The 27,657-nt window shown below is 35.4% G+C and overlaps 1 protein-coding gene across 1 annotated transcript in view; it reads right to left on the bottom strand.

Moving 5' to 3' along the window:
- Nucleotides 1-27,657, bottom strand: part of Lrp1b (LDL receptor related protein 1B) — a 1,777,071-nt gene that overhangs the window by 156,437 nt on the left and 1,592,977 nt on the right. The window contains exons 61-66 of the mRNA XM_041674488.1: nucleotides 23,048-23,236; nucleotides 22,117-22,265; nucleotides 14,709-14,802; nucleotides 10,424-10,540; nucleotides 10,186-10,305; nucleotides 8,714-8,833 (exon numbers count right to left, since the gene is read on the bottom strand). Coding sequence (XP_041530422.1) covers nucleotides 8,714-8,833; nucleotides 10,186-10,305; nucleotides 10,424-10,540; nucleotides 14,709-14,802; nucleotides 22,117-22,265; nucleotides 23,048-23,236 — 789 coding nt within the window. The remainder of the gene's footprint in view (nucleotides 1-8,713; nucleotides 8,834-10,185; nucleotides 10,306-10,423; nucleotides 10,541-14,708; nucleotides 14,803-22,116; nucleotides 22,266-23,047; nucleotides 23,237-27,657) is intronic.

Genomic DNA, 27,657 nt, shown 5'->3' with positions numbered 1-27,657 from the left:
AAATCATGTTTAAAATACGAAAGCTGGGAAGCTTCAGGACAGAGATTTAAATATAAATTATAGAATTAAAGATATAAGCCAGGTAAAGAATGAAATAATTTCAAATTCATTGCCTGAAGGATGGTGATAAAATAAGTTACTTAAAAGTCTTGAAACAAAGAAATTTTTACCCAATGGAAAATGTTAGGTTGATTCATATTTTATTTAAAAAAATACATAGCTAAAACTATCTCTAAATTATATAGGACAAGTTTTATATAAACAATAAAAGTGTGTCTTCTTTGTGTACAGTGGGAACAGTACAGATGCCCAATACAACTGACCTCATGACCTAAACATAAATGAGTTTTGTTGCAATAATGTATGACATATGAAATTATGGGTATAAGACTTTCTTAGCCCCTTCTTCAGTTGTAACTTGGAAATACAGCTGATTTTATTTAACCAACATGTCCATGAATACCTTGTCAGTAAGATGATAGAAATAAATGAATATATACACTGAGCCAAAACATGGAATTAGTGAAAATTTCAACCCATACAGTTGAAAAACAAGCTAACAAGTATTTTTTTAACCACATCCATTTCACTCGTGGATGATAGTCATAGCTCTTGTCAATCAGCTCACATGTAGATTTCTTAGAGTATATATGCAATAAATATGTGTTATCATATTGTAACTATGTACTCTATCCATATACATGTTAATTCTCTGTGTATATATGTTATATAAATAAACCCTATTTATGCAATACCTCAATCCACACATTAAATTGATTCACCTGCATTACAAAAACTTGTCTCACAACTTGTTTCATCTATAATACAGCTAAAAAAAATATAACTGAGACAGTATACCTAGAAAAGTTTGAGGGAAAATAAAATACCTGACTCATAATTTAAATATATCTGTTTTTATTTATTCAAATTTTCGTTATCTGCAATCTAACATATCTCATTGTGGAAGATAGCATTTTTACCAAATATTATAACCTGGTAGAGGTCACCTGACTTCAAAACTGTCACACTTTATCTGTAATGTGTGACTATTATTAATAAAACTGCTCTTAATATTACTTGAGCTAGCATATTTGTAGTAGGATGAAGCACCCTTTGGGTATATGCCCAGAAGTGATATAATTAGGTCTTAAGGTACATCGATTCCCAATTTTCTGAGAAACAGCCATATTGATTCTTAAAGTTGCTGTACAAGTTTGCACTCCCACCATCATTGGAGGTGTACTCCTGTTGCTCCACATCCTTGCCAGCACGAGCTGTCACCTGTGTTTTTGGTTGAACATACATGCATCAATAAATGTAAGCTACAGGATAATTAGACTTATACATAGAGACTATATGATTATCTCATTAGATGTTGAAAAGGCCTTTAGCAAAATTAAACATCACTGCAGATTAACAGTCATAGAGAATGTTGGAATATAGGGTTATGCATTTCAAAATAATAAAGACCACATATGGCAAGTCTATAGGTAACAGTTTGATAAGTAGAGAAGCACACAAAGAACTTTCACTAAGATTGATTAAAACAAGGATGTCTACTCTCTTCACTCTTGTTCAATATAATACTTGAAGTCTTAGCTAGAGTGGTAACAAGTGAAGAACTTAAAGAGATACAGATATAAAATGAAGGGGTCAAAAAAATCCTAATTTGCAGGTCATATGATTATATACACAAAAGATTCTAAAGACTCCACACAGAACTCTCTTATATCTGATAAGCACATTCAGCAAAGTATCAGGCAAGAAAATTAACACAAAAAAAATCAGTAGCTTTCCAAAAACAAACAAATAAGCATACCAAGAAAAACAGGAAAACAATTCCTTTCCTAGCAATCATGATTTTATGGTAAAAATAGCCACCCTACCAAAATCAATCTACATATACAATGCAATCCCCATCAAAATTCCAAAACAATTATTCACATAAATTAAGAAAATAATTATATTTCATATGGAAACACAAATGATAAAAATAGCCAAAATTGCCTTGAACAATACAAAATATGCTATATTTATCATCATTCCAAATTTCAAGTCACTATAGAGTTATATTACAATATTAGTTTGGGATTTCAAAGTCTTGGGCCACTTCTAATTGTCTCTCTCTGCTTCATGCTTGTGACTAAGATTTGGTCTATCAGATTGCCTACCTCCAATGGTGGACTAGCAAAACTTATGCTTCTAAAAAAGGTTAGACTATATAAATTTAATAAGTTGTTTCTGGTCATTGTGTCATCACAGCAACAGAAAAGTAATACACAACTCTTAGGTGTAAGAACGTAAGGCCTACCAGGCCAAAAGAAACCAACCTGGATTCTGCCTGGAGCGGTCAGAGGTCCTGACTGCCTAAGCAACAAGGAGCCACAAAGTGGTGTTTCCTGAGTGCCTAGAACCAGGGGCTATCAGAAGTCCTGATCATGCCTAGCCAATGACAGACCAGTAGAAATGTTAACAGTCAAGGGATGAGAATGCCTGGGTGCTGAGGGTGGGGCACATAAGTTTTCCCCATTGTGAAATAAATGAGTCTTCTTATATCTTCTACCTGACTCCTGGTGCCTGAGTTTGTTGATGTCACGACTTTTTGTCCCCTCCCTCGAGGAAAACGTTAGGGCCCAGCAACTCTTGGGCATATTTTCATATGAATATATATCATATTATAGAGATATCTAACCCTCCATGGTCAGTGATGGTCTATTCAAAATAGTCAGAAATAAAAAAAAAAAGATATCCTTCTACTGATGACTGAATAATGAAAATGCTGTATACTTACATAATAGTATATTTTTAATTGTTAATAAAAAGGAAATGGAATAACTGAAAATAATTATTCCACTGATGTAACCCAGAACCATTTAAGATATATGGCCCACATAATCAAAACGCTATTGATCAAAAATTATAGTTTTGACACACAGTAAAATTATATAAACTTCAGTGAACAGTAGGATTTTACATTTCTTCTGTTTTTCTTGAACATCCAGAAAAGCCCTAGCCTCCATCAAAGGAAGACAGGTGAGCTCTGGGGATGGCTATGTCTTAGCACTTAGGCAGGGAAGGAAAGGATGTGAAAAGTAGAACTCACAATGTGAAAAGCCATATGTCATAGGCAAGATCAGCTCTTTCCTTTTACTTGCCCTTAAATAGTACTTTATATCATGCTAACCTCTTAAAGAATTTCAGTGGGTGGTCATTTACTGTAATAAAACATTCAGAAAAATAGGAATATCATTTTGAAGGGTAATATTTTAAATGGCAATAAGAATAAAGAGTAACTTACTTACAAGGTCCATAGTCCAGGAAGAGCTGACATCTCAGACTAAATTCCACCTCCCCTCTCCATCTACTTCCATCGTTTTCTCCACAAATATTGTGTGTAGTTGTGATGACTAAAATGATTATTGACTTGTCTTTATCATATGTCACAGAGTATTAGTGAAAGAAAATAGACACCTAACAAGCGTTGATGCTTGATCCTCAATGCTATTTTTGTAAGAATGCATCTAGGTTTATTTAAATATGACTCTAGAAACTGTATCTTTTTTACTTACACATTGACGCTTTGCCAAGTATTAGTGACTAATATACAAAGAAATTCAACCTCCCTTGCAGTTGCTTGATTTCAGTAATATACAACACACACATACAGGCACAGTGCTAAGCAAACCTAAAACAGTTGAAAATACAAGTGAGGAGTCTTGCATGAAAATGCTACCCCAAAGTTTATTTAAATGGGGTTTTATACAGTAAAATCTAATTAAAAGTAGCTCACAGTAATCTGAACTTAACTTGGTACTTAGTGTTTTTTTTTCTCTAAGATGAAAATGCTTACTTCATATGCTACTGTAAATCTTCCTCTGATTAATACGAACGTATTCACAAGTTACTATCTTGACACTTTAGAGAATTAAATGTTTGAAAAGAATGAGAAAAAAAGGCTTGTCAAAAAGGTTTTTCAAACAAACAAACAAAAATCACAGAATATGAACTAACTGCCCAGTGATAATTTCCAAGAAAACAACTACACCAACTGCACATTTTTGTTAAAGTGAATTGGTTTCTACATCAATTCAGTTTAAATTCCTAGTAGACAAGAATCTATTTCCTCACAGTGTACTACGGTTCTCTCTAGAGTCTTGGATATTTGGCAAGTTACCTGCCTTCTTGTGTGGTTCCAGTTAGTTTCTTGAAACATATTCTCAAACACATTGTCTATTTTATTCAGGAAAAAGTAAAAAGAAACATCAACAAATAACTGCTCAGCCTTCTAGTGGGCAGATCTTCAGTAAGTAAAGGCCAGTAAAATGTTGGTAACCTGAATATCCCAACACAATACAGAAGTGGTTTCACTTTCTTTAACACACACACACACACACACACACACACACACACACGCTTAAATATGCAGAGACAGCTTGCTGTCATGGATGCACAGAGAGAAAAGACTGAGTTTCTCAAAACGAATAGGTTAAAGAAAAACATGCTAAATGCATAAAAAGCATAAACCACAATCAGGCAGTGGTGGTGCACACTTTTCTCTAACCCCAGCACTTGGGAGGCAGAGGCAGGCAGATCTCTGTGAGTTCGAGGCCAGCCTGGTGTACAAGAGCCATTTCCAGGACAGGCTCCAAAGCTACAGAGAAACCCTGTCTTGGGAAAACAGACAAACAAAAAAAGAAAACAACAAACAAAACAAAACAATTAAAGAAAGAGTATAAACTGCAGTAAGACACAGCAACACTGTTGAAATATTATCGGAACAACTAAATTTTCTTTGTACATAGTAAATAATGTTCCTCCTTACCAAGCTATAAAAGCATTCGTTTTCATTATAGCTATTTGAGTGATTAGAAATATATGATACTAAATTATTACCTTTAAGAATTTCAAATTGCTGGAGCAAGAGTTGCATTGGGTATGCTTTTCTTTTCTTTCTTTCTTTTTTTGTTTTTTTTTCTTTTTTGGTTTTTCGAGATAGGGTTTCTCTGTTGTTTTGGAGCCTGTCCTGGAACTAGCTCTTGTAGACCAGGCTGGTCTCGAACTCACAGAGATCCGCCTGCCACTGCCTCCCAAGTGCTGGGATTAAAGGCGTGCCCCACTGATGTGGGAGTGATTTCTTATTAATAAAGAAACTGCCTAGACCCATTTGATAGGCCAACCCTTAGGTAGGCGGAGTAAACAGAATGGAATGCTGGGAGAAAGAAGCTGAGTCGGGGAGTCGCCATGATTCTCCCACTCCAGACAGACGCAGGTTAAGATCATTCCTGGTAAGCCAGCTCGTGGGCTACACAGATTAATAGAAATGGGTTAGATCAATATGTAAAAGCTAGCCAATAAGAAACTGAAACTAATGGGTCAGGCAGTGTTTAAAAGAATACAGTTTCCGTGTAATTATTTCGGGTAAAGCTAGCCGGGTGGCGGGACACAGCCCTCCGCTCCGTATTGCAACACCCCACCACCGCCCAGCTTTGCTTTTTAAAGAGAAACATGAAGCTCTGTGATTGTGTTTTAAAGTTTTAGAATTAAATCATCAACCCCCAACTCCACTGGGAGATGAATACCATATAAGGTGTCCAGAAATGTTATATTATCCTCAGGATGTTTTAAAAATCATTCAAAGTAAAAAAAGTATAAGATGAGAAACAGTAAGCCAAGATGCCTTTTTTTGTAGGAACAATCACAAGCAAGCATCTGTGAAAGTTCAAGAGGTCCCATGTACCAGTTGAAATTTAAGATCAGAGTAGGGTTTGAATACATATGGAAGCTTGAGCTTTTACAATGATGACTTAGTTCTCTGAACTCTATTGCACCGGCTAGGGTCCAGGTTTTCTAGAAATCCCTCAGAGTGTTTAGGGATAGATACATGCCTGTTTTCCAACAATAAAGTAATGCTATCAAGTTTCTCTAAATATCTCAAAAGAGAGATGCTACGATCTTTAACACAGCTGCCTCCAGCCCTGCCTTGGAACCTTACAATGAGAGTACTCATATCACATGTTTGCTATATAAAATATACTGCATCAGTTTGTAATGGTCATTAAAATATAAGAAATACAGATTCAAATCACTATGTAGATGTCACCGTTCATGTGCCATCCCTTTGAAATTTCCTCCTTGTGGAATAAGCATTTGCAAAGGGCTATCGTAAATTGGAGGAAATTCACACTTGGTTGAGTACAATTATCATGTAGTACATTGCTCTAGTTACAGGCATCGGGGCAAGAGCTGAATTTCATTCCTCAGCCTCAATCCAGGACCCATAGCTGAAGTAAGTACAGTTCAACTTGTAACTGGTTATACGGTAAATGCAGTCCTCTCTCTGGGTTTTATTAAACCTAATAAAAATGAACACCAAGCAAAATGTTTGCAACACAGGTTTATTAACTGTTTTATCTTTACTAAATTTTTTAATAATTATAATATATAGAAATAATCTTCAGCAAAAATAGATTAATTACTTGTTTATTCATATTTATATTATGATACATCACAAAATATTGTTTCGAAATTAAAGAAACTATGAAGTAATTTGTGAAATTTTATTTGTATTTTTATATGTGTGCATTTATGTTTGAGGGACTGAGCAGACAAGTACATGTGTGGAGGCCCTAGGGCCACTCTCTCAGGAAAGGCATTTATCTCATGCAATATCCCTTGTGAGATTCAGGAATAGAACTGTGGTCATCAGGCCTGTATGCAAAGTACTTCTACCCACTGCCTCATCTTTCTGCTCCTTAAGTCATCATCGCTATTCATATATACATGTTTTTTAAGTTATTCATTTCCTATGTATTTATATTTCAATCTGTTAATTTCTTACTTTTCTAAGGCATAGACAGCTTGCTGAGAACTGCTGGATGATGCCAAACTGGGATGCTTTCTAAGGCCATACATAGGGATCCCTGGAATAATTTCACCCTTACAAAAGGATGCCCTGAAAAACATTGTGGTCCTGGCAGTGTGTAGCAGCTCTCAGCACAATGTCACTCAAATTTCCTGACCACGTTTGTGATGAGGGATTCCCCTCTGTATGCTGTGAATACCATTGGTGAATAAAGAAACTGCCTTGGACTGTTGATAAGGCAGAACGTAGATAGGCAGGGAAAACTATTCTGAATTCTGGGAGAAAGGAGGCAGAGGCAGAGAGAAGCCATGAAGCTGCAGCCAGAGACAGACATGCTGAAACTTGGCTGGTAGGCCATGACCTTGTGGTGATGCACAGATTAATGGATCTGAGTTAAAGCAATATGTAAGAGTTAGACAATAAAAAGCTAGAGCTAATGAGCCAAGCAATGATTGAAATAATATAGTCCCTGTGTGATTATTGTGGGGCTGAGCAGCCGGGTACCAACAAGTGGACTCCAACAACATGTTTGAAAGGAAAAAAAAAAAATCAAAGCACAGGCCAATCCATTCTATGTTTTTGGTTAAATGTGTTCAATGGAATAATCACACTCAAAAGAATAAAGCTACTGAAGAAAGATCAAGTCTTGTTAGTGTGATGAGCACAAGCGCTTTTATTTCTGATAACCAGTCGAGAAATGTTTTTGTTGAATTATACAGTCTTTCAAAACAAGATCATGTTAAAATTTCAGGATTAAACTATAGAAATTACACTCTAGCCAGTAAGTAATTTAAATTTAATACCTCATCTTATTTGCCTTGATTAAAAACCTTGCAGAAGGCAACACAGCTAATCTGCCAGTGAAATTAACTTGCTTACCAAAGCCCCTAATAATGGGGGAATTGATGAACAGTATGGGTGGAGATGTTATGATTAACTGTGCATTCTAAGTGGTAACTGACAATTATAGAACACTATGGTAAGCTACAATGGTTGTGTGCTGTGAAGACAAGTTTATGAAATTATTTTAAGTAAGTGACTTAACACCTGTCCTTTTTGCTCTTCTCTATAAATGGAATTTCAGAACCTTATGATTTTAATTCTCTTCCCAATGAGGAATCTTTGTGAATGCATTTAGACAATTCTGAATCGCTTGGAAGTTCCATATTCATTTTGCACAATTTCCATCTCTTTTAATCAATTACTGGTTTAAATGCTTTTTCTTCTCTGAATGCCAAGTTGACATATTTGCCTACAAAATGGGTGAAATTAGTATTTAATAAATGTTGATATAAAGAGTTGGACTTAAGAGCTGCGTTTCATCCCTTCTCGGTCTTGACATTTTTTAAACAGGATACTTTGCAGTAATCTATGACTATAATCTTCATTCTAAATTATAAGGAAACGTAGTAATAGAAGATAATTGCAAATATTAACATTTCAAAAAAGTTTTCACAATCTTAGTCATCTATTAAAATGGACCCAGTATTTTATTCACTTTCTTATTCTTCCATTATGTTTTGGTTTTCCCCATGATTTCTCTAAACATCTCATCATTTGCAATTACTTCCATCTTATGCTATGCTTTCTGTAAACAGCTCATCAGCTGCATTTCATTCCATTTTAATCTGTGCCTTTATTAAACAGGCCATCTACTTCATTTCCTTTCATCTCAGCCTGTTTTCTGTAAATAGCTCGTCTAAGTTCGCTAGGACTCTCAGCACAGAAGAGCTAACTTGTCCTGTACACTTGCTGCTGAGCTGTGTTCAGGTTTTTTTTTTCCCCTTTGTGCTCAGCTCAGATTATGGCACCAGCACACGGAGCTGACCTTTGTAGCTCCAAAACACTCACCACAGTTGGCCTCATCAGAGGCATCCGCACAGTCTGGGTCCTCGTCGCAAACCCACAGTTTGGAGATGCAATGCTTCGTCGTCTTGCATTGGAAATAATCAGGAGAGCAGCTATTTTCAGCTTAAGATAAAAAAAATATCTATTAATGTGTGACATTCAGCACAAACGTATATGTGATTCATAAAAAGCAGTTAGACAAGTACTTGAGACGCCCAACGAGAATATCTCTTTTCATTAATGGGTATTGAGTAGAGAAATGTACTTTTTAATTCCTGTAATTTGGAAATACAAAAAAAGAATAATTTTGTGAAGATACATGAATGAAACCAACATTTTCAGGAGAGCTACAGATTATATATTTATAAACCACTTTCTAAGATGGAGAATTCTGTCCTTCAAAATAGATTTCCAAACATTTTTAGAGTTCATCCTGATTCATTTTATAAGTCAAAATGACTAAATTCAGAAGACGATAAACAAATAAGGAAATGAAAAGTCCAAATGTTTAATAACCATCCTCAGAAGTAGTTGGGCTTTTGGAGGGAGTAGTAAACATTTGATTCAGACTATAAACTTATGGCAACCCTGGTCACTTTACCACAGCCAGTGCTAGAGTGGCCAGCTGTGAGAACAGGTCTAAACTACTCAGATCACAGCGCGTCAATCAAATTGCTGAATGACTGAACATTATTTACTGAAAGAAGCTTTATTGAATGAAATAAAAATTCATCAGGACAAAAATATTCACAGTTTTATTGAAAACCTGAAAATTGACAGGTGCTTCATCTTTCGGGTTCTGTGTATGTGCATGTGTGCATGTGTGTTCATGTGTGTGTGTTTGTGTGTGTGATTGTGTGTACACATACATAAGTACATGACTTTCTATCAATTTCACCATGTAGAATAGAGCCATTTGCCTTCTTTTATTGTATTTGATGTTTGGGTAGAGTTGGAAGTACAATGTGACAAGAACAAAATAATTTACTCTTGTTCTTTTTAGTAGATTTTAGGGATTACTATCTGAAGCAGTATTTAAAACTAATTGTGCTTTGATATTGCATAATTTCAACTGGTATTTCATGGGACAAAATTTCCTAATAAAAATGGAACTGATTATCCATAACTCATTTATCAATAATCATAAAGTACTTATACTCAATATGGGAGAAAGTTTATGGGAAAACGTCTTGTAATTGACTTCTATGTTGTTATAATGATAAGGGTGAGTATATCCTGTTCCTGTCTGCTGAAATCTCCAGGTAGCTGTTAAAGTAAAGATTATTTGTATTTTTTCATTTTCTCTGTTTTATATAGAACTTCACAAATAAAGCATTGTAATTGACATAATTTAGTCATTTCTTGTCTACATTATTCCTTTGTTTCTTTACAGTGCATGACTTTATGACGATTAATTTTGAATCGAGTTTCAGTTAGCATTCAGTCAACAAGACCTGACAGTCTGTGTGACTTACGACAGTCCCTTTCATCTTCCTCGTCCCCACAGTCATCTTGTCCATTACATCTGAGGTTTACAGGGATACATTTCTGGTTCTGGGTACACTTGAACTGACCTGGCAGACAGACATGCGTGTCTACGACAAAGAGAAGAAAATAATGTGAACTGAGACCCAAGTCTGCATTTACATCAGTGCAGTTGGGAGCAATCAAGACCTAGATGGATGTGCCCCAGTTGGGACTTCAGTCACCTACCACAGTTAAGTTCGTCGGAGTTGTCGCCACAGTCATTCTCCCCATCACAGATGAAAGCGGGCAGTGCGCAGAGTCCTGTTCCACATTGAAACCGTCCTGGCTGACATTTAAATTCAGCTGGGAGAGAAAGCGTGCAGGTGTTGTAGATGACAATCTAAGTTCCTCGTGTCTTACACGGAAATTTTCTGACACTGTCCTTGGTATTTTGCAATGAATATATGTTGAGCATAAAGCGAAAGCCTCATATCTAGAGATCTACTGGCTTGGTGGACCTCTAAGTCATGGGCAACTCAGATGGCCTCCCTTACTTGCATTTCATAAACTCTCTTACCAGAGACACAAACCTGCAACATGCAAACTATAACTAAAGAAACAGTAATACAGATAATATAGTGGACTACAGTTATAATCTTGGTTCTGGGGTAGCAATGACAGGTTGAGTCCTGAGAAATATGAGCCAGGCAGCCCGGCCTAGTCTCAGAGTTCCAGGCTAAGAGTCCCTGTCTCATCTGAGGAGGAAATGCAACATTGACCTCTGATGATCTTCCTGTGCACATATCAACACAAGTGCATTTGCACATAAATACGCATGCATATATACAGGTACATGTACAAATACACACAACACATACACACACACACACAAACACACACACACACACACACACACACACACACACTAGCAGAGCACTCAATAGTGATCTCAGCTCAGTGCCAGGCTGTTCTTAAACATGCCAGAATAAAGAGCTGTTACTCTAGTTCCATTTTTTAAAGTATTATTTCTTCTTTCTGCATTGCTGCCTACAAAGTACTTGTGGCCTTAGCATAAAATCTTCAATGCTAACTGAATACATCCTGTGCAAATCTCATTTAGAACATGATGTTTTTTATATTAATTGCATATAATATTTTCATGTCAGAATATTTTGCATACCATTTTTATGATTATAATAAACACTTTATAATTGGTAGCACCTTCACAATATGTTTGCATATATATATATATATATATATATATATATATATATATATATATGTAATAGTTAAAAACAAAGATCTACTAAGTGTTTTCTGTGTTAAATACTAGGGTAGACCTATCAGTGAAGATTTTTATTTATAAAAATTATAGCCTTTCACATGACCAATAATACCACCATTTAAATATATGGAAACAAACTGTTGTTGATATTAACAGTTCAGCCAAAGAGGTATAAATTTCCAGAGGTAAATACCAGGTTCTGACTGAAACAGTCACACAATTTATATTACTCACAGGGAAACACTATTTTGAACTCATGGTTCCAATGGCCTATTAATTACTGACAGATAGGTTAATATTAATTTATTAACTCAAGTTGGGGAATAAAATATAATTGATGTTTTAAACTTGATTCAGGATAAGAAACTTGATGATGGATAAGAAAGTGATCTCTAAAGCCTAGGTAGCAAGAGCAAAATTAGACATGGTCATGACATCAAACTACAATTATTTGTAAAGAAAATGAAACAATCATAGTAGGAGAGACAACCTAAGAAAGGGAATAATGTTTCAAAAATATACATCCTAATCATGGCCTGATACACTAAATGCATGAAAAAATCAACTCAAATATAAATTAACAAATTAGAAAATTTTAAGAGTGGATTAAATAATTAAAAGAAAAAAAAGTATAAAATACATTATTAATTTCAAAGGTGATAAATATTAAAACTATAATGAGATACCAGCTCAAATTTATCAAAATATGTATTTTTTTTTTTTTTTGGATTTTTTTGAGACAGGGTTTCTCAGTAGCTTTTTTCTTAGTTCCTGTCCTGGAACTAGCTCTTGTAGATCAGGCCTGCCTTTGCCTCCCGAGTGCTGGGATTAAAGGCGTGTGCCATCACCGCCCGGCAATATGTATTATTTTTTTAAAAGCAAAGTTTTCAAAGTTTGGGCAAGTGAGAGAAAAGGACTGTAAACTCTTGATAGCAATATAAATTAGTACATAGGACAGAAATTTACCGGAAACTTCTTTAAAAGTGAAATAGAACTGGCATGTTATTAGGTAGTTCTGATATAAATGGACGTGTACAAAGGAAATGAAATCAAAGTGTTGGAAATTTGATGCCATGCCTGTATTTGCTGCAGTGTTACAGTGTTTATGGTGGTACAATAAAACATCACCTTGTGAGTACACAGAGAGATAAACAAGGACATGTCACAGATAAACACTGAGTCTCATTCACGCTTAAATAATAAAGAAATTACATTTGTGACAATTTTGGGAAATCTAGAAAGCATTCATCACATCAAATGGTCCAGGCCAAGAAAAAGCAAATGCTCTTATGGCATTTATACATGATGTTTTAAAACAAACAAACAAACAAACAACTCATCAAAACAAACAGTAGAATGGTAGTTATTAGTGGTTACAGAGTGAAAGACTTGGGAGATCTTGGCCACAGGACATAAAATTCAACTAGACAAGAAAATTAAGTTCCAAAGAACTATTACACATTGTAGCCACCATATTTTTTAACAACATGTTCCACACTTGACAATTACTTACAAATATTCTCCATGTTTTCAAAACAAAGAAAATAATGAGCACATAAGGTAATATACATGCTAAATGGCTTCAACTAGCTATTTAATATATCTGTCACATATATTAGAAAATATACATGTCTTCATTATATATATATATATAAATTTACTTTTTAATTAAAATAATATATGCTAATACTAATGATTAACCAAGATAAGTTTCCTTCAGCAGCAATATACCTTTTCTGAATTGTTCAAACGAACATAAGCACTTGGCTACATATATTCTGAAAGTTTGCAATGGGAGAAACTCTTATTAACTCTGCAGTTAACTCTTCACACAAGTGGATTACAACATGATATTTCAAAGTTACAAATAGAATTCAGAAGGTACAAATATTTAAGAGAACAATCATTGTGATCCTGTCTCTGCTCTAAGTCTTTGATGTGGTGTTTCCCTCAACAATGGTGGCTCTGGTCAGGAAAGGTCATCTTAACAGGACATCAGTAGGCACTTGCCATTATGTTTAAATATATGAAGGCAAACTATATTTACTTTATTCACTGCATTATAGAAAAATACCTTTTATTGTGGAAAAGTAATTTTCTTATAACAAGTCATAGTAAGTGTTCATCATCATCCATACTACCCCTTCTTTTGGTTGCTGTTCCAATTCAAAAACTTTTAAAAAGAATAATTTGATCAGAACTTTATACCTATTATCCATAAGTACTTCTCCTCATGCATTGTCTACTAGAATGAAAATAAAATCTTTCAACAATGCCTAAAAAAATCAAACACACAAATAGATTAGAAAAGGATTGGCTTTCGTTTTATTTCTCACCAAAGAAGTGGCCTGATGTTTTCCACATAAAAAGAGAATATGGGAAAGAACTTTCAGAGTATGTGGATTGTAAGGAAAAGGAAGATGAAACATAGTTCATTTAAGTAACAATCTGAAAATGTGACATGGCTTTATAATTGGTGCTAAAAGGGTCTTCAGAAGTAAATAACAGCCTTTCACTTAGACGATAATTCCTCTTCAGTGGAAGTCTTAGGATCTTGAACTCAGTTGTCAGGGCCAATCAAGGCCAATGCATGAATCAAATGTCAGTGCCAAGTCAGGCCAAATACGCACTGAGACACTAAGGGAATTGCCAGGATTGACTGTAAGCTCTTCCTTTTGACAAGGAAGGATTGGAATGACCTATGGAGTGAACTGTAACAGAATTTCCAGGAAGTTCTCTGATTGCCCACTACCATTTAAGTTAGCAATGATTGCTAGCTTAGAGGCTCTAACCAGAGCTGTCAGAGTCAGGAGCCCTTTGCAGTAACTGTTAAGGGCAAATAAAATCAACTTACCATAAATAAAATTTAACTTTAAAAATTTGGACTCCTCAAGGATTTTCAATATTTTAACACTGACAAAAAATATATAACTTTCTATTCATTATATGGGAAGGTATTTCTGCATCTTGCTAATTTGCATTTCAAATTTGGTGAATACGTTGAGTAAAAAAAAAAATCACACCAATTACTATACTACTCACCACTGTAAGGTAAAGGTTTTGTTCAGAAAAAAAAAAAAAAAAAAAAAAAAAAAAAAAACAGTCATGAGGAACCAACCCAAGAAATTTCAACTATTTGTCTTTACATTTTTCTAAGAATTGTGAGATAAACTTTTTCTAGGTGATTTCTCCAGGTCTGGAATGTGACGAACACCAAAATCCAAAGCCAGTGTTCAGAATACTCACGGCAGTCGTCAGGCTCATCAGAGCCGTCGCCGCAGTCGTCCACGGTGTCACATTTCCACCAGAAAGGGATGCATTTATCAGTTTTGCACTGAAACTTTAAACAAGAAGAAGGTACACTAAGAACGGTGATAGTCTTCACACACATACAATGGGTATTCCTGCAGAACATGGCACAGCCCCTCTAACTCTCTCATTGGAATGCTGAATACACAGAGTCTTAGAGGCTCTACAAAAAGCAATGAATGCATAAACACCAACACAGTCTGTCAAAAAATTTCACTACTCTGAACATGTTGGAGATTTCAGTGCTCACAATCAGACTCAGGTATTTCCATGCTGTCGGAAGGGCTGCTTTAATCACAACAGGGCACACAACTAAGTAGCTGCTAAAGAAACTGCATGGCCCTAAAAGTGTCAGATGCTTAACTGATTCCATATGAATAATGTCTCTGAAGCACTATACCAGGTCCAGGGCTATCAGGAAGAGATAGCAACACGAATTAGGTAAATATGAAATTAATTGAAGACAATTACATTTCCATAAGAATCTTGGCAACTTCAGTGAAAATCAGGCCAGCTCTTATTAATTAAATGTTTTGGGTAAACTTGAAAGATTCCTTCCAACTGTACAATCACAGTTCCTCAGTGTCATGAATGTTCTCAGTCCAAACAAGGAAACAAACAAAAAAACTACCTAAGATCAGAATTTGTAACTTCTCACATAACTATTGTTGATCCTTCTCCAAAACTGTAGTCAAAACAGTTATTTTCAAGTATTGGAATTATTTTAAAACATATAGAAGATAGTAGGCTTGAATGTAATCAGAATATAATTATACCTGTATAAAGATTTCTTACTAGAGCTAAGTGTTTAAAATGTACATAATTTGGGACGGTGGGAAGGTAAGGAAAGGGAATACACAGTAATGTTTTTAAAAAAAATGTAGGAATTAGGATGCAATAGTGTCTTTGCTGATTTTATTTTATTGGTCTATTTATTTACTTACTGTTTTGTTTTTATTTTAAATAGGAACTGTCTCAGAAGCCTGAACCAACCTTGCACTCATGGTAATTATTTTAATGTGCTAGTATCTCAGATACAGCCAAACAATAAAAATTAAAAAAAATACATAGGAAATGTATGTTATAAAATTTAATATAACTTAAAATTCCAGTCATACATTGCTCCAATGACAGATGCTATATTCAAGTTCTTCCATTGAAAATATCAAAGTTGATGTGGGATTCCCTTCTGTATGCTGTGAATATGTTTTATAACCGTTCGTTAATAAGAAACTGCTTTGGCCTATGGCAGGGTAGAATATAGTAAAGTGGGAATTTCAAGGAGAGATAAAGGAGGAAAGAAGGAAAAGTCAGGGAGAACTTCGGTTCCTCTAGCTTCCACTTTCCACATGTGAGATTATAGGTACACATCATTATCTCAGGTGATTATGTGACAGTGGGAGTTGATCCATACACAAGTCAAATACTGTGTACCCCATGCTGCGAACTGTTTTTATTGCCAAGTTGACTCTGTAGAGCAATGCACAGTGACCCAAAGGTTTAGTCAATTTGATCCTTAGTGCTCTTGGGCAATGTCGCAATATTTAATCTTGCTAATATTTAAAAATAAAATATATTAATCTTACTAATATTTAATTACAAAAATAAAAGCTAATTGTGTGAACAAAGTACTAGTATCTCAAGTGGTTGACATTAAATCACTAATAATAAGCAATTAATAAATATAATTCCCCTTTGTTGGTCAACATATATTCTTTACTCTTATTTATTTCTCTTGCTTTAATTAATTAATACGTTTGCTTGTTTGTTTGTTTTGAGGCAGGTTATCCTTATGTCCCTCCAGCTGTCCTGGAACTTTACTGTATAGACCATGCTGGCCTTTACCTCAAATAAATCCACTTGTTTCTGCCTCCCAAGTGTGAGGACTGAAGGTGTGGATGATCACAACCAGATTCTTCTTTGTTTTTTAAAAGAGCTTATATTCATGCAGATTGGAAACCTTTTATGAATATATTTCTTAAAGTTATTTCCTTCTTGAAATGTAATACATTAATTCCCATGAAGAGGATTTGGCATTGAAAAACGGTAACTTGAAAATATTGCTTTGGTCCAATTATCTTTAATAGACATGGGCATGGAATACATTTGTTCATTCAAAATGCAATTGCTATAGAAAGAAAGCCTCGGCTATTAGAAGAGGCTGAAGGTGTCCAGTACCATAGAGTCAACTCTGGATAGAATTAGAAACAAGAGAGTGAATCCTTCCTCTTGTAGAAACGTGGAAGGGAATAGAGAGCAGGAGCCCGGGGAAATCTATCTATTCAACTGATTTTTCTATAATTTGCTTAGCCTGTGGTCATGTCTGTCATGTTTTTTTCCTAAGTTACCAGAGGAGAAAAATACCTTTATACGTATTTGGCTCTTTGGGGAAATGAGGCTAAATCTGAGAGCAATTACCCTGAACATTAAATATTTCCAGTCATTACAGGATATCAAAGCACATTAGTGAGAGGATTCCATGTCTTCTGAGAATCTTCAAACCATTCCCAATTATGAGAGGAAATTTCTAATATACATTCAAGATCACCAAATATATCTGATTTATAAATACCAACTGTTGGAATTATACATAATTTGAAATTCTGCTCTCATTTCAATGTAAAAAGAATATAAAGTGGTTTTGAGTCAAAGAAACCATGATAAAGCACAGTTACATTGCCTATTAATTATAACCAACATTTTATTAGAGAAGATTTCTTTCATATCTCAGAATCATGTTTTCACATTTAAATTCAGTTGCATTAAAATTAAAAATATAAAATGCACTAATATTAAAAAAAATATAAAACTGCACAGTCCCACTTCTTGCCTGCCAGGTTGTAGCAGAAGCCAGGCTTGAGGAGCAGCCAAGAACCTGGAGCAGATGGAGGTGCCTCCCCACTGCACCCCAGTTTGAAAGCAAGAGTGGATGGTGCTCACGCTCTCCGCACTGGAGTCGCAGCACAGTTGACTGAATCTGAATACAATGAGTCTGAATACAATGCTGTACAGGAAAATGAATTAACTGGTCCAGCATGGAAATCATCGTGATGTGGAAAAAAAAAAAAAAAACTACCAGGAGAAGAATGGCCAAGGGAAATAAAGAGGAGAAGCATGTGTTCTCCGATAATTTTGTTGAAGAAATAAAGCATTAGCCAGAATCCAAGGATAATACTTTGTCTGTCAAATGGGGAAGCTGTGGAAATATAGCAGATCGTGGAGAGTGGATGAGCCCTTAGTATGCCTAGCTCAAGGAATTAAGCTGATTCACAACTCTAAAATGTTTAGGCAACGGTGCTCTATATTATTTTATTTTATTTATCTTATTTATCTAGTTATTTTATCACTACATATTTTTCTTCTTTTTATTCTTAGACCAGTGGATTTTTTTTTTTTTTTTTTGGTTTTTCCTTAGGTCCCTAGGATTTCTCTTCTCAGGTTCTTGGTCACATAAGCAGTGTTAGGTATGAGTCTTATTTAGTGGAGGAAGCCTTAAAGTTACATCAGCTATTACTTGGTTACTACCACAAGTCTTGTGCCACATTTGCCGTAGCATCTCTTTAAGGTAGTATACCATTGTAAATTAAAGGTTTGTGACTTGCCTTTCTGTTTTGTTTATATTTTGTTAGTGTGCTGAGTACCTTCCTGAACCAAAGAAGCTGATATGTAGGGAGACAGACTATGTATAGTCACCAGCTCAACAGCTCTCTATTCAATAAGTTGAGTAGATGTTGTCTTTGTCAATAGTTTCATGCCATCAGTTTGTAGAGAGGAACCTATAGCCTTAGCAACAGCTTTGGTTGCTTGATGATTCTCAGTGAGCCCCTAAACAACTCAGTAAGATGCAACCCAATTCTGGGATTGATGCTTCATTTGATGACAAGAGATGACCAGTTAGGACTCTGCCTCCCCAGTATATGATCATTTCATTCGGATTCCCTTCATATAGTTTTGCATTTTAGGAAGTCTCTACTATATTATGTTTCTATACTATCCTCCAATGGTCCCTTAATTTTAGCCTCCTCCCCCTGTTTTCCCTCCCACAACCATTTCCCCGCTTTATTCTCCCACTTGCCCTTGCCATCCACATCTATTTATCCCTTTTCCCTTTCTTAAGGAAACATATCTGGAGATATTTTTAAAGCATGCTCTGGGAAACTTAGGACAAGAAATTTCAGTGGTTAAATATATGAGAGTGGATAAATAAAAAGAAACAGAAAATACCTTAATCCTATAGCCACTCTGATCTAAACCTAAAAATAGGGAGGGGAGGAAAATAGGCATTGATGGCAAAATAAAGTTAAGTAATTTTGCAGAAGATTCTGTTACCATGAATGGACCTAGGAAGATTAACGTAGTTTTAGGCTTTGTTTTTTCTCTTTTTTTATTAACCCTTTCAAGACAGGTTTCTCTGGAGTTTTGGAGCCTATCCTGGAACTAGCTCTTGTAGACCAGGCTAGCCTCGACTCACAGAGATCCACCTGCCTCAGCCTGCAAGTGCTGGGATAAAGGTGTGCTCCATGACCGCCCAGCTGATGAGCTTAGTTTTAAAGAAGGGGAGATGATTCATTTTGGTGGATTAAGAGACTGGAGCCCTGTGCTGGTGGAAGTGTGAAATAAGGAAAGAGGCTTAGCTGTCAGGGAACCGGACTGGATCTTTATCCAAAGATAAGATATCCAAAAGCCTTTGCTTTCCAAAACTGTAACACCTGGTAAGGCTCCAGCAACAAAGCCTGGCTTATTAGCTGCAGAGAAGAATCTTTTCCTTCCAAGGCCAAAGACGAGAGGAAAATTCACTGCTAGAACTGAAACTTAAACAGTGCTCCTCCAGTCCCACCCAGAGGCCCCCTCTTCCTATCAAAGCCAATGCTATATCCAGATCTCCTGCAAGAGTTCCTCCAGAAAAACCATAAAACAAACAATCAAAATAAAACAGTTTCTCCTCCACCTCTGTCAGTCAGATTTTGAACCAGTGTCAGAACCAAAGCTGGATCCAGAATAATTGCCACGAAGGCCAAAATCGCATAGACCTAGAGGCATTGATGACATGGCTGCCTCAGAGAATTTGTTACATTTCACTAGGAAAAGATCTAAGATGCCTGGAAAAACTGCCTGGCCTCCTAAATAGTGGACATTCTCCAACTCAAAACCCAGAAAAATCTGGAAGTCACCAAATGAAGATAGTACCAGAAATCAGGCTTTAAAAAAGAAATGAGCTGCTCTTCAAAACAATATCTTTTGTACCTTCAAGTGATTCTAAAGTAAACACCAGCACTCTCCTAACTTCAGGAGAAATTAAAGTAAACATAGAAGCCGATGATATGGGGGAAATTTCCTGAATGAGTTAAGAACCCAGACTATTGAATTTCATTTCTGCTATTTGCTTTGAAAATACTAGTAAATCTCTAAAAAGGAAAGACAATTTACAATAGCTTTTTATTGAGAGTTGTATTTTTATTTTAAGATTTCTATACTACAGCAAAGTAGTTGTTACTTTGCATGTAATCTGTCAGATAAGGTATTTGAGTGGGCCAGATTTGCTTTTAGGAACAGGAGCCGTTGCTCTCCTGATAAAAGTGGGGATGTAAACTTTGTGTGTGTGTGTGAGAGTGCCTGTGAACCTTTATGTATGCACACACACACACACACACACACACACACACATACAAATTTACTTTTAGCTTCTTAGCCAGGATCACACTCTTGTATTTGCTTGTCCTCGGTGTTCTTTGTATTTTGGGTGAGGGTGAGGCTAGCTACTGCTACTATGTCTGAATAACTGTTTCCACTTAATTGTCATACCAATCTACTGAAAAATATTATCTCTATTGTTTGTACATATGTCCAAGACTCATTTTGAATGGTAACAGTCTCTTGATGTAGTGAATGAGTATGATTCCCTCCTAAATGATGAATGCTTTTCTTTGGTGGACAAGGTTAGATGTTTTGACAATAGCTATACTGTGTTTTTAACGATGACTTTTGTTTATTTTGGTTGTTTTGCCCTTGCATAAATTTAAACTACTTTCACTGTAAAATTGAAGTTGTTATGTATTTATGCTGTATACTTAGCTATATCATAGAAACTTTACTGTGTCCTTGAAATGTAATGATTAAGGCATACATAATGTAAAGGCGACCATGAGTTCTTGTACGATGCCATTTAGATTGCTCCCCTTTGCCTCAACCAGCTGTAGCAGTTTGATCTTGGATTCAGAGCCACCAGAATTACGCAGTAAATCTAGTGTCTTTATAAATTCACGTTTTGTGGAATTCTGTTACATAACATCAGAAAATGGATTAAGATAAATATCCCATTTAAAGATGGGAAAAGAAAGGCACCAAATGTTTAGGGAGCACACCCAGCTGATTGCATCAGAATGAAGCAGAGCCAGGGAAGCAGCCACAGACTGTACTCCATTCAGCCAATGCCCGTAATCTCTACAAAGACATTGACTTCCTGTGTGGTGAGTGCCGCTCTGCCTTCAGAGGTCAGCGGCGCTAAAACTGGCTTCTATTTCACAGAAGCTCAACTGAAAATGAACTCTTTGGCAAGGATATTTACTCTAGTTTCCAACAATGAGCAAATTCAAAGAATACAATTAAAAGAATAAATTTACTGGCTTCAAGAAATATTCATGCCTTATTTAACAATTTGATCTCAAACCAAACAAGATATTGGCTCTGGTGTAACAAAGTAAAATCATTAATGTCACATGAATACATTACAAAATCTAATGCAAAGTAATAAAATCAACTCCATACAATTAAAAGCCATTAAGTAGATTTTTTTTCTGGAATATCTTCACTGTGTATAAGCAAATTTTGATTGGCGGTTTCACACGTAAATTATTTTTATTATATATTAATTCAAATTAATTGTTCTTTATTCAGTTTTGCACTTGCTTTGTACTTGCAGGTGCTATGTTGAGGCAGGGTTGGTTGTAGAGAGTTAACATGATTATTTAAATGCTATACACTTTTACTACATCGTTCCATCATTACCATTCTTTTTTACCTATGTAAAATGTCCTCTGATCTTGTGATTCGGCACACATAGGACTGGAGTCACAGTTATCTTTGAATCTTAGGTAAAATTGGCTATCTCTTCTCTTTGTTTTCTTCCTGGCCTCTATTTGTTCTCTTATGTCGCAAATCCTATTTTAAGTGTCTGCATTAAATTGCTTTTCCCTGATTCTGGGCAGTGCCCAGAATGGTCACTCATTTCATTGTGCATTGTAACAAACAATTGTTCTTTAAATTATTTGAACACAAAGCCAACTCAGGCCAGACCTTAATAGTGGCATACACAAACAACCCAGGAAATGATTCCAGTTCAACTCACCTGACTGGCTGTGCAGTTTGATAAACAAGTTCTATTATCCGCTGCAAGATAGAAGTTGGTGGGACATGCACAGGTGTGGCTCTTCCCGGGGGCTAAAAGGCACAAATGGCTGCACCCACCGTTGTTTACTGTGCAAAGATGTTTGGAGACTACAGATAAAAAGACACAGCAAAACGAAATTATCAAGACCAGGAATGTGATATGGCATTTGAGACTGAACTTTCAAGAATCATAATTTAAAGTCGAATAAACCATCACAATTTGAAGCTATAAAAGTTATGGGTATATCTAAGAAATGCTATTCAATCTCTTTTTTCACTAATTTTAAATACCTTCTACAAAAACAAGTGTGTTAGTTAAAAGTAGTTGCTCATTAGAAAAGTAAACAGACTGGAAGCATTTTTGGTGAAGAAATACATATGCTTAGAAATATAAATGCAAAATAAAGCAATGAAATAATGAGCTATCAGCATGATGTTTTGCTTTTAGTACAGGAAAACCATCAAACCTTTATCCCCACAAGTTTAGTAGAATCCTATGAAGCACATTGGATTGCAATCTTAGAATCCTAAAATATTGAAATAGAATTCCCTCTAGCTAGAGTTCTAGAAATTAAGGACCCTGTAGATGTACTCTAATGAATTATTTTAAGGATATATTTTACACTTCTCTGACTATGTGAATTACTCGCATCTCTGCTTAATACAATATGAATAGATGAATAGTTATTTATGCAATTACTGAGCTTCTAATCATACCCTGCACTAGTAGTGCTTGATATGAACTGGCTTTGTTACATAAAATAATGCTACATAATGGAATCTGATCATTCTTATCAATAATGAAATCATATTAAACTTGAAATAATAAAAATATGAAATGCAGCTGAAAGATGTGGATGCATTATGGAAATCATGAAAAGAATAATTACCATCAGGTTGTCTATAAGAATGATACACCTGGATATCTGTGATGGTATGCCATGAGTTAATCAGTGAGAGTCTGTCTGCTCCCGAGGTTTTATGGACACGGCTGAGAGACTTGGTTTTCCCATCAGTCCAGTAGATGTAGTCTTCAAACAATGTTAGTGCAATCACCCCTGGAATATCTTGATTAGGGACTGTAATAGGAGATGGCAAGATTAATGTTCAGTCTTGGAAGACTGCCAGTTAAAATATTCAATACTACATGGGCTGACAGATACTACCGCTACAGACACTCTTCTGAATAATTGCTGTGACAACCTGTCAGATTGGCAAGGTTCTTTATTACTGGGTAAGAGAATGTAAGATTAGACATCAGGGTTCACTATGCTCATTTTTTGCTTGGTTTAACAACTAGGAAGAGAACGAATGTGATCAAGCTCACCATTAGAGGAAGGCTGCTTTAGCAGAAACAAGAGGCATCCAGCATTTTAAAACTGAAACTAGAAAGTGTGTGTGTGTGTGTGTGTGTGTGTGTGTTTTCCTGATCTTCAACCAGTAGATATTTACTTTCTTCCTTAAAGCTGAAGTTCATTGACTAGAGTTCTGCCACATAAAATGATTACATAGGAATTCAAAGATGAGGTATATTTAATACCTGAAAACAGTGTTATGAAATTTGTTTAAGTCATTGTTATTTTCATTGTTTGTACATGAAGATGGTCTAAGAGTGAAGGGAAAATATTTCAAATAAAATCTTATTATGAATATAAAGTTATTTTATTGCTGACTAAAATTACTTTGTAATTATGACTTTCATTGTAAGAAAGAATTTATATAGAGACTGCTTGACAGTCACAATTTGGATTTTTCAAGTATTCCATGGCAGATTTTGGATGGCAAATAAATATATAAATACTTCGGTGATGAACAGATCTCTCTTCTTGTGATGAGCGATTGTTTGGCATATGTTCAAATGCCTCAGGCCTAATGTGCAAATACTAATAGTTTTTCCTTCTGCTAATTATTTCTCAAAGTTATCAATTTTCAAAGTTATAATCAAGTTCAGAAGATGAAAACTTTCAAGACCATACAAACAGTCTAATAATTTGGGGCGATAATAACTAAACGCTCTAAGAGAAAGTTAATTGATATAATGAGCACAGCAACTGCAGCAATACCATGTCTCTCATCTTGTAGATTTCACTGACTGAAAATGTTTTTCATGTTCAGTAGCAACTGAAAATATATCAAGGTTTCAATACAATTTGTCATGTTTAGGGATGTTTAAGGCCTCATTTTTAAAATGCATGGTTAATTTGTGTTGTCAACAAAAAATAAATAGGCTAAAACTATAGAGAGAGAGACAGAGAGTGTGTGTGTTTAAGATAAATCATATGTAATCTGAGAGTTCACTATGATTCAGTCACAATGCAACTAAATAAATAAATAAATTTGAGAATAGTATAATTACATGTTAAATTATAGTATTGGTAGTAAGGTGTCTATCAAGAAATGCACCTGGACAACATACTGAAGAGGCAGAATTCGAGAAAATTTCAGAAAACTTTAGGCATTTTGAATCCTGATGTTAATTCTATATGTCTGTGCAACTTAACTCTCCCTATCATTGTAGAGACACAGAACCCATCTCTAAATATGATGAGTGTAATTGGGTAAAGAATGAGAAGTACACTTTGCCAAAAAGTATCACATAAGCTTCTTTTACAAATTACTACCTCTTTCCTCTGCTGTATAAATTCAATTTTAAAAAGATAAAAATGTGAATTATGGGAATGGGTGAAAATTAGGAGTCCATCACCAGAGGGTATAGGTTGGAAACTTTAAAGTAAAGTGGCAGAATATTTTGAAATGCTCAGAAACATTCTATTTATGCCTTTTCAGAAGTAATTTTACCATTAAGTATGGGCTCAAAAGTTAATCATCACTTTAAACTCTCCATCTCCTGAGATTCAATTAAATTCTGTGGAAAGATGAAGTTTCTGTAAAGATTAGTCAATTAGCATTTTGAAAGTAGCACAATCTTTCCTGCTACTCCAAACTGTCACTTATCTCTACTGCAAAGTACATAAGTACTTCAGAACTAGCATATTAGTGCAACAAACATCCCTCAGTTCCAAATACAAACAATATTGAGGCTGAACAGGATGGCAGGGGGTAATAAATTTATGCACTTTATTTCATTTACCACTGCCTAAAGTCGATTGTAAAGTATTATTCTTCACAATATTTGGACAATGAAACATTGCCCAAACAAACAAAATGCATAAGTAAAGGCACTGGTCCTTGAATCTGAATCAGCTTCTTCTGGCAAAATCCAAGCATCTTCACCATGACCATCATCATCCCCACATTCTCTTGGGAAGATGGTGCAGGGAGAACAAGAAAAGCAGAGGGTTCATGTCATAATAAGCAGTTGAAAGTCAGCTTGCTTAATGGCTTGACTGTACTGTTCTGTAACGATCTCCAGATGTGTGCAATTACTGGACAACTAATTGAGTATGATCAACAGAAATTATTTTTATTACATAGCCATCATAAATTCATGGGCACCAGGGTTTGTTTGGAAGCATCACTCCAGCCCCTGGAATCCATCGATCCAAAGAGTCTGAGATGTTTGTGTGAACATTCCATCCCAAGCCCCCTCCCCTGGGACTTGCCTCAGATTCCACCTCCATGAAAGCCCGCCAAACTACGGCCCCTCCAGCATCTCTGGAGGGTATACCACTCCCATAGTATATTGAAATTGTACCTTGCAGAACAAGCATGTGGTTTTCTGGTCTTCCTTCCCCAGCTCCTCTCTGGGGAACTGAAAGGCTACCCGGGAGCATTGGTATACATTAAACCTGGGCTTTTTCTAATTCGGTTTGATTTGCTCTGATTTGGATTATTGCATTGTTGGAGAGGCTTATTGGGTTTCAGAAACTTTTCAACCATTCAGGGCTTATGAAATGGTTCAGTCCATAAAGGTGCTTGCCATCCAACCTAACAAGCAACGCTTGACTTTTCTGGACACACTTGTTTGGTGGTAGAACTGTAGGTGTCTCTTGTGAATGTATACTCTCACACACAAGTTAATTAAAGTAAATTTAACAAAAATTAAAAATCATTGAATTCAGCAAAGCAAAGTATTAGTTCAAGGGAACAAAATGTGGCTAAATGTACTGAGTATGTAGAATAATTAGGTCAAAATGAAGAAGAGAGTCCCTTCCCTCAAATTGTACTTTTGTATCAGTTCTCCGTTCGGTTGTGAAGAAAAGATTCAGCACTCAGATATACAATCAAGCTGTAAGTCCTCATTTGGGAAATGTGCTTTCTTCTCAAACATCATCAACCACTACCATGAACAGAAAAAATGAAGTCAAATACCAACCTATGTCAAAGAGAGAGAAATTGGTCTAACCCAGCTTATCTGACCTAGTTCATCAAGCTGGCCTTCTGAGGGATCAGGACACCTCCAACAAGGCCACAACCCATACCAATACAAATCAAACGCAACACAGTAAATCAGGATGAAGTCCTTCTACACTACCCAATCTGAGAATTCATCTGTTCCGCCTGGATCTCCACAGAAGGGGTTAAATAAGTGCTTCTTTACATGGTTGTGAAAATATTTGCTGTATATATTAACTAAGTGATAAATATAAATAAGTGAACACTGTGTTTATTTTTTCTATTGACATAGAAGACTTATACCTACATTGATTACATAAAACATATTTGAGTTAAACATTGTAAATGAACAAATAAGAAATTAGGCCAATTGTGAGGGAAGAAAATGCTTACTTTATTTGCTTATATAGTTTTACATTGCAATATACATGTTGAAATGTATGTATGCATATATATATATATATATATCAGAGCAGCAATAAGAAGGATGTTTTGCAATGGAATTGGACAATAAATTGAGATGACAAACTATCACCCCAGAATGTGAGGGTGCAGGTGACACTGGATGAACTCTAACAAAGCAATGTGGAAGAATTTAGGGGCAAAATAGAAATATTTACAATATATACATATATATATATATATTCCTTTAAACATAAACATTATATACTTGGATGGCTTGTATAAACATCCATGGCTTAGGTAAGAAAACAAGAAATTTAAGAAAGGAAATTTTAAGGAATCTTTTACTTACATCTACTTTATAGTTATAGACACACACATAAAAGACAAAAAATAGAAGTGATAGACAAGCTATAGTTTAATGGGAGCTTATTATATATTTAAAGCTCATTTTAAAGTTTTTAACAGCCATTTTTTTTCAACAAAGAAATATGAGATCAAAGTTTACTTATGCTGGATGTAGCCTAGTGTTTTTAATAATAAAGTTTTTGTCTTGAAAAATTTTTTAAAAAGTTTTTATAGCAGTTAAGTTTCTATTCTTTACAACAGCATTGTCTGTTGAAGTGTTTCCAGTAGTTTGCTTGAACACTAGGCTTCTAGTTCTCATTTTGTAGACTCTATTTTCAAAACAATATAACTGTTATTTGGCAAAAAGAAAATATCAAAGTAGGACTCACTTTGTAGTTTTCTCTGTTAGTCAATTTAGAGATTCATAGTCATGATTTACCAAAGCACAAGCGAA

The sequence above is a fragment of the Microtus oregoni genome, unplaced genomic scaffold, assembly GCF_018167655.1.
Source record: "Microtus oregoni isolate MIOR12 unplaced genomic scaffold, Mior012 000025F_ref0000491, whole genome shotgun sequence".
NCBI lineage: Eukaryota > Metazoa > Chordata > Mammalia > Rodentia > Cricetidae > Microtus > Microtus oregoni.
The sequence above is the reverse complement of the archived record's forward strand: the minus strand, read 5'-3'. Positions and strand labels throughout refer to the sequence as shown.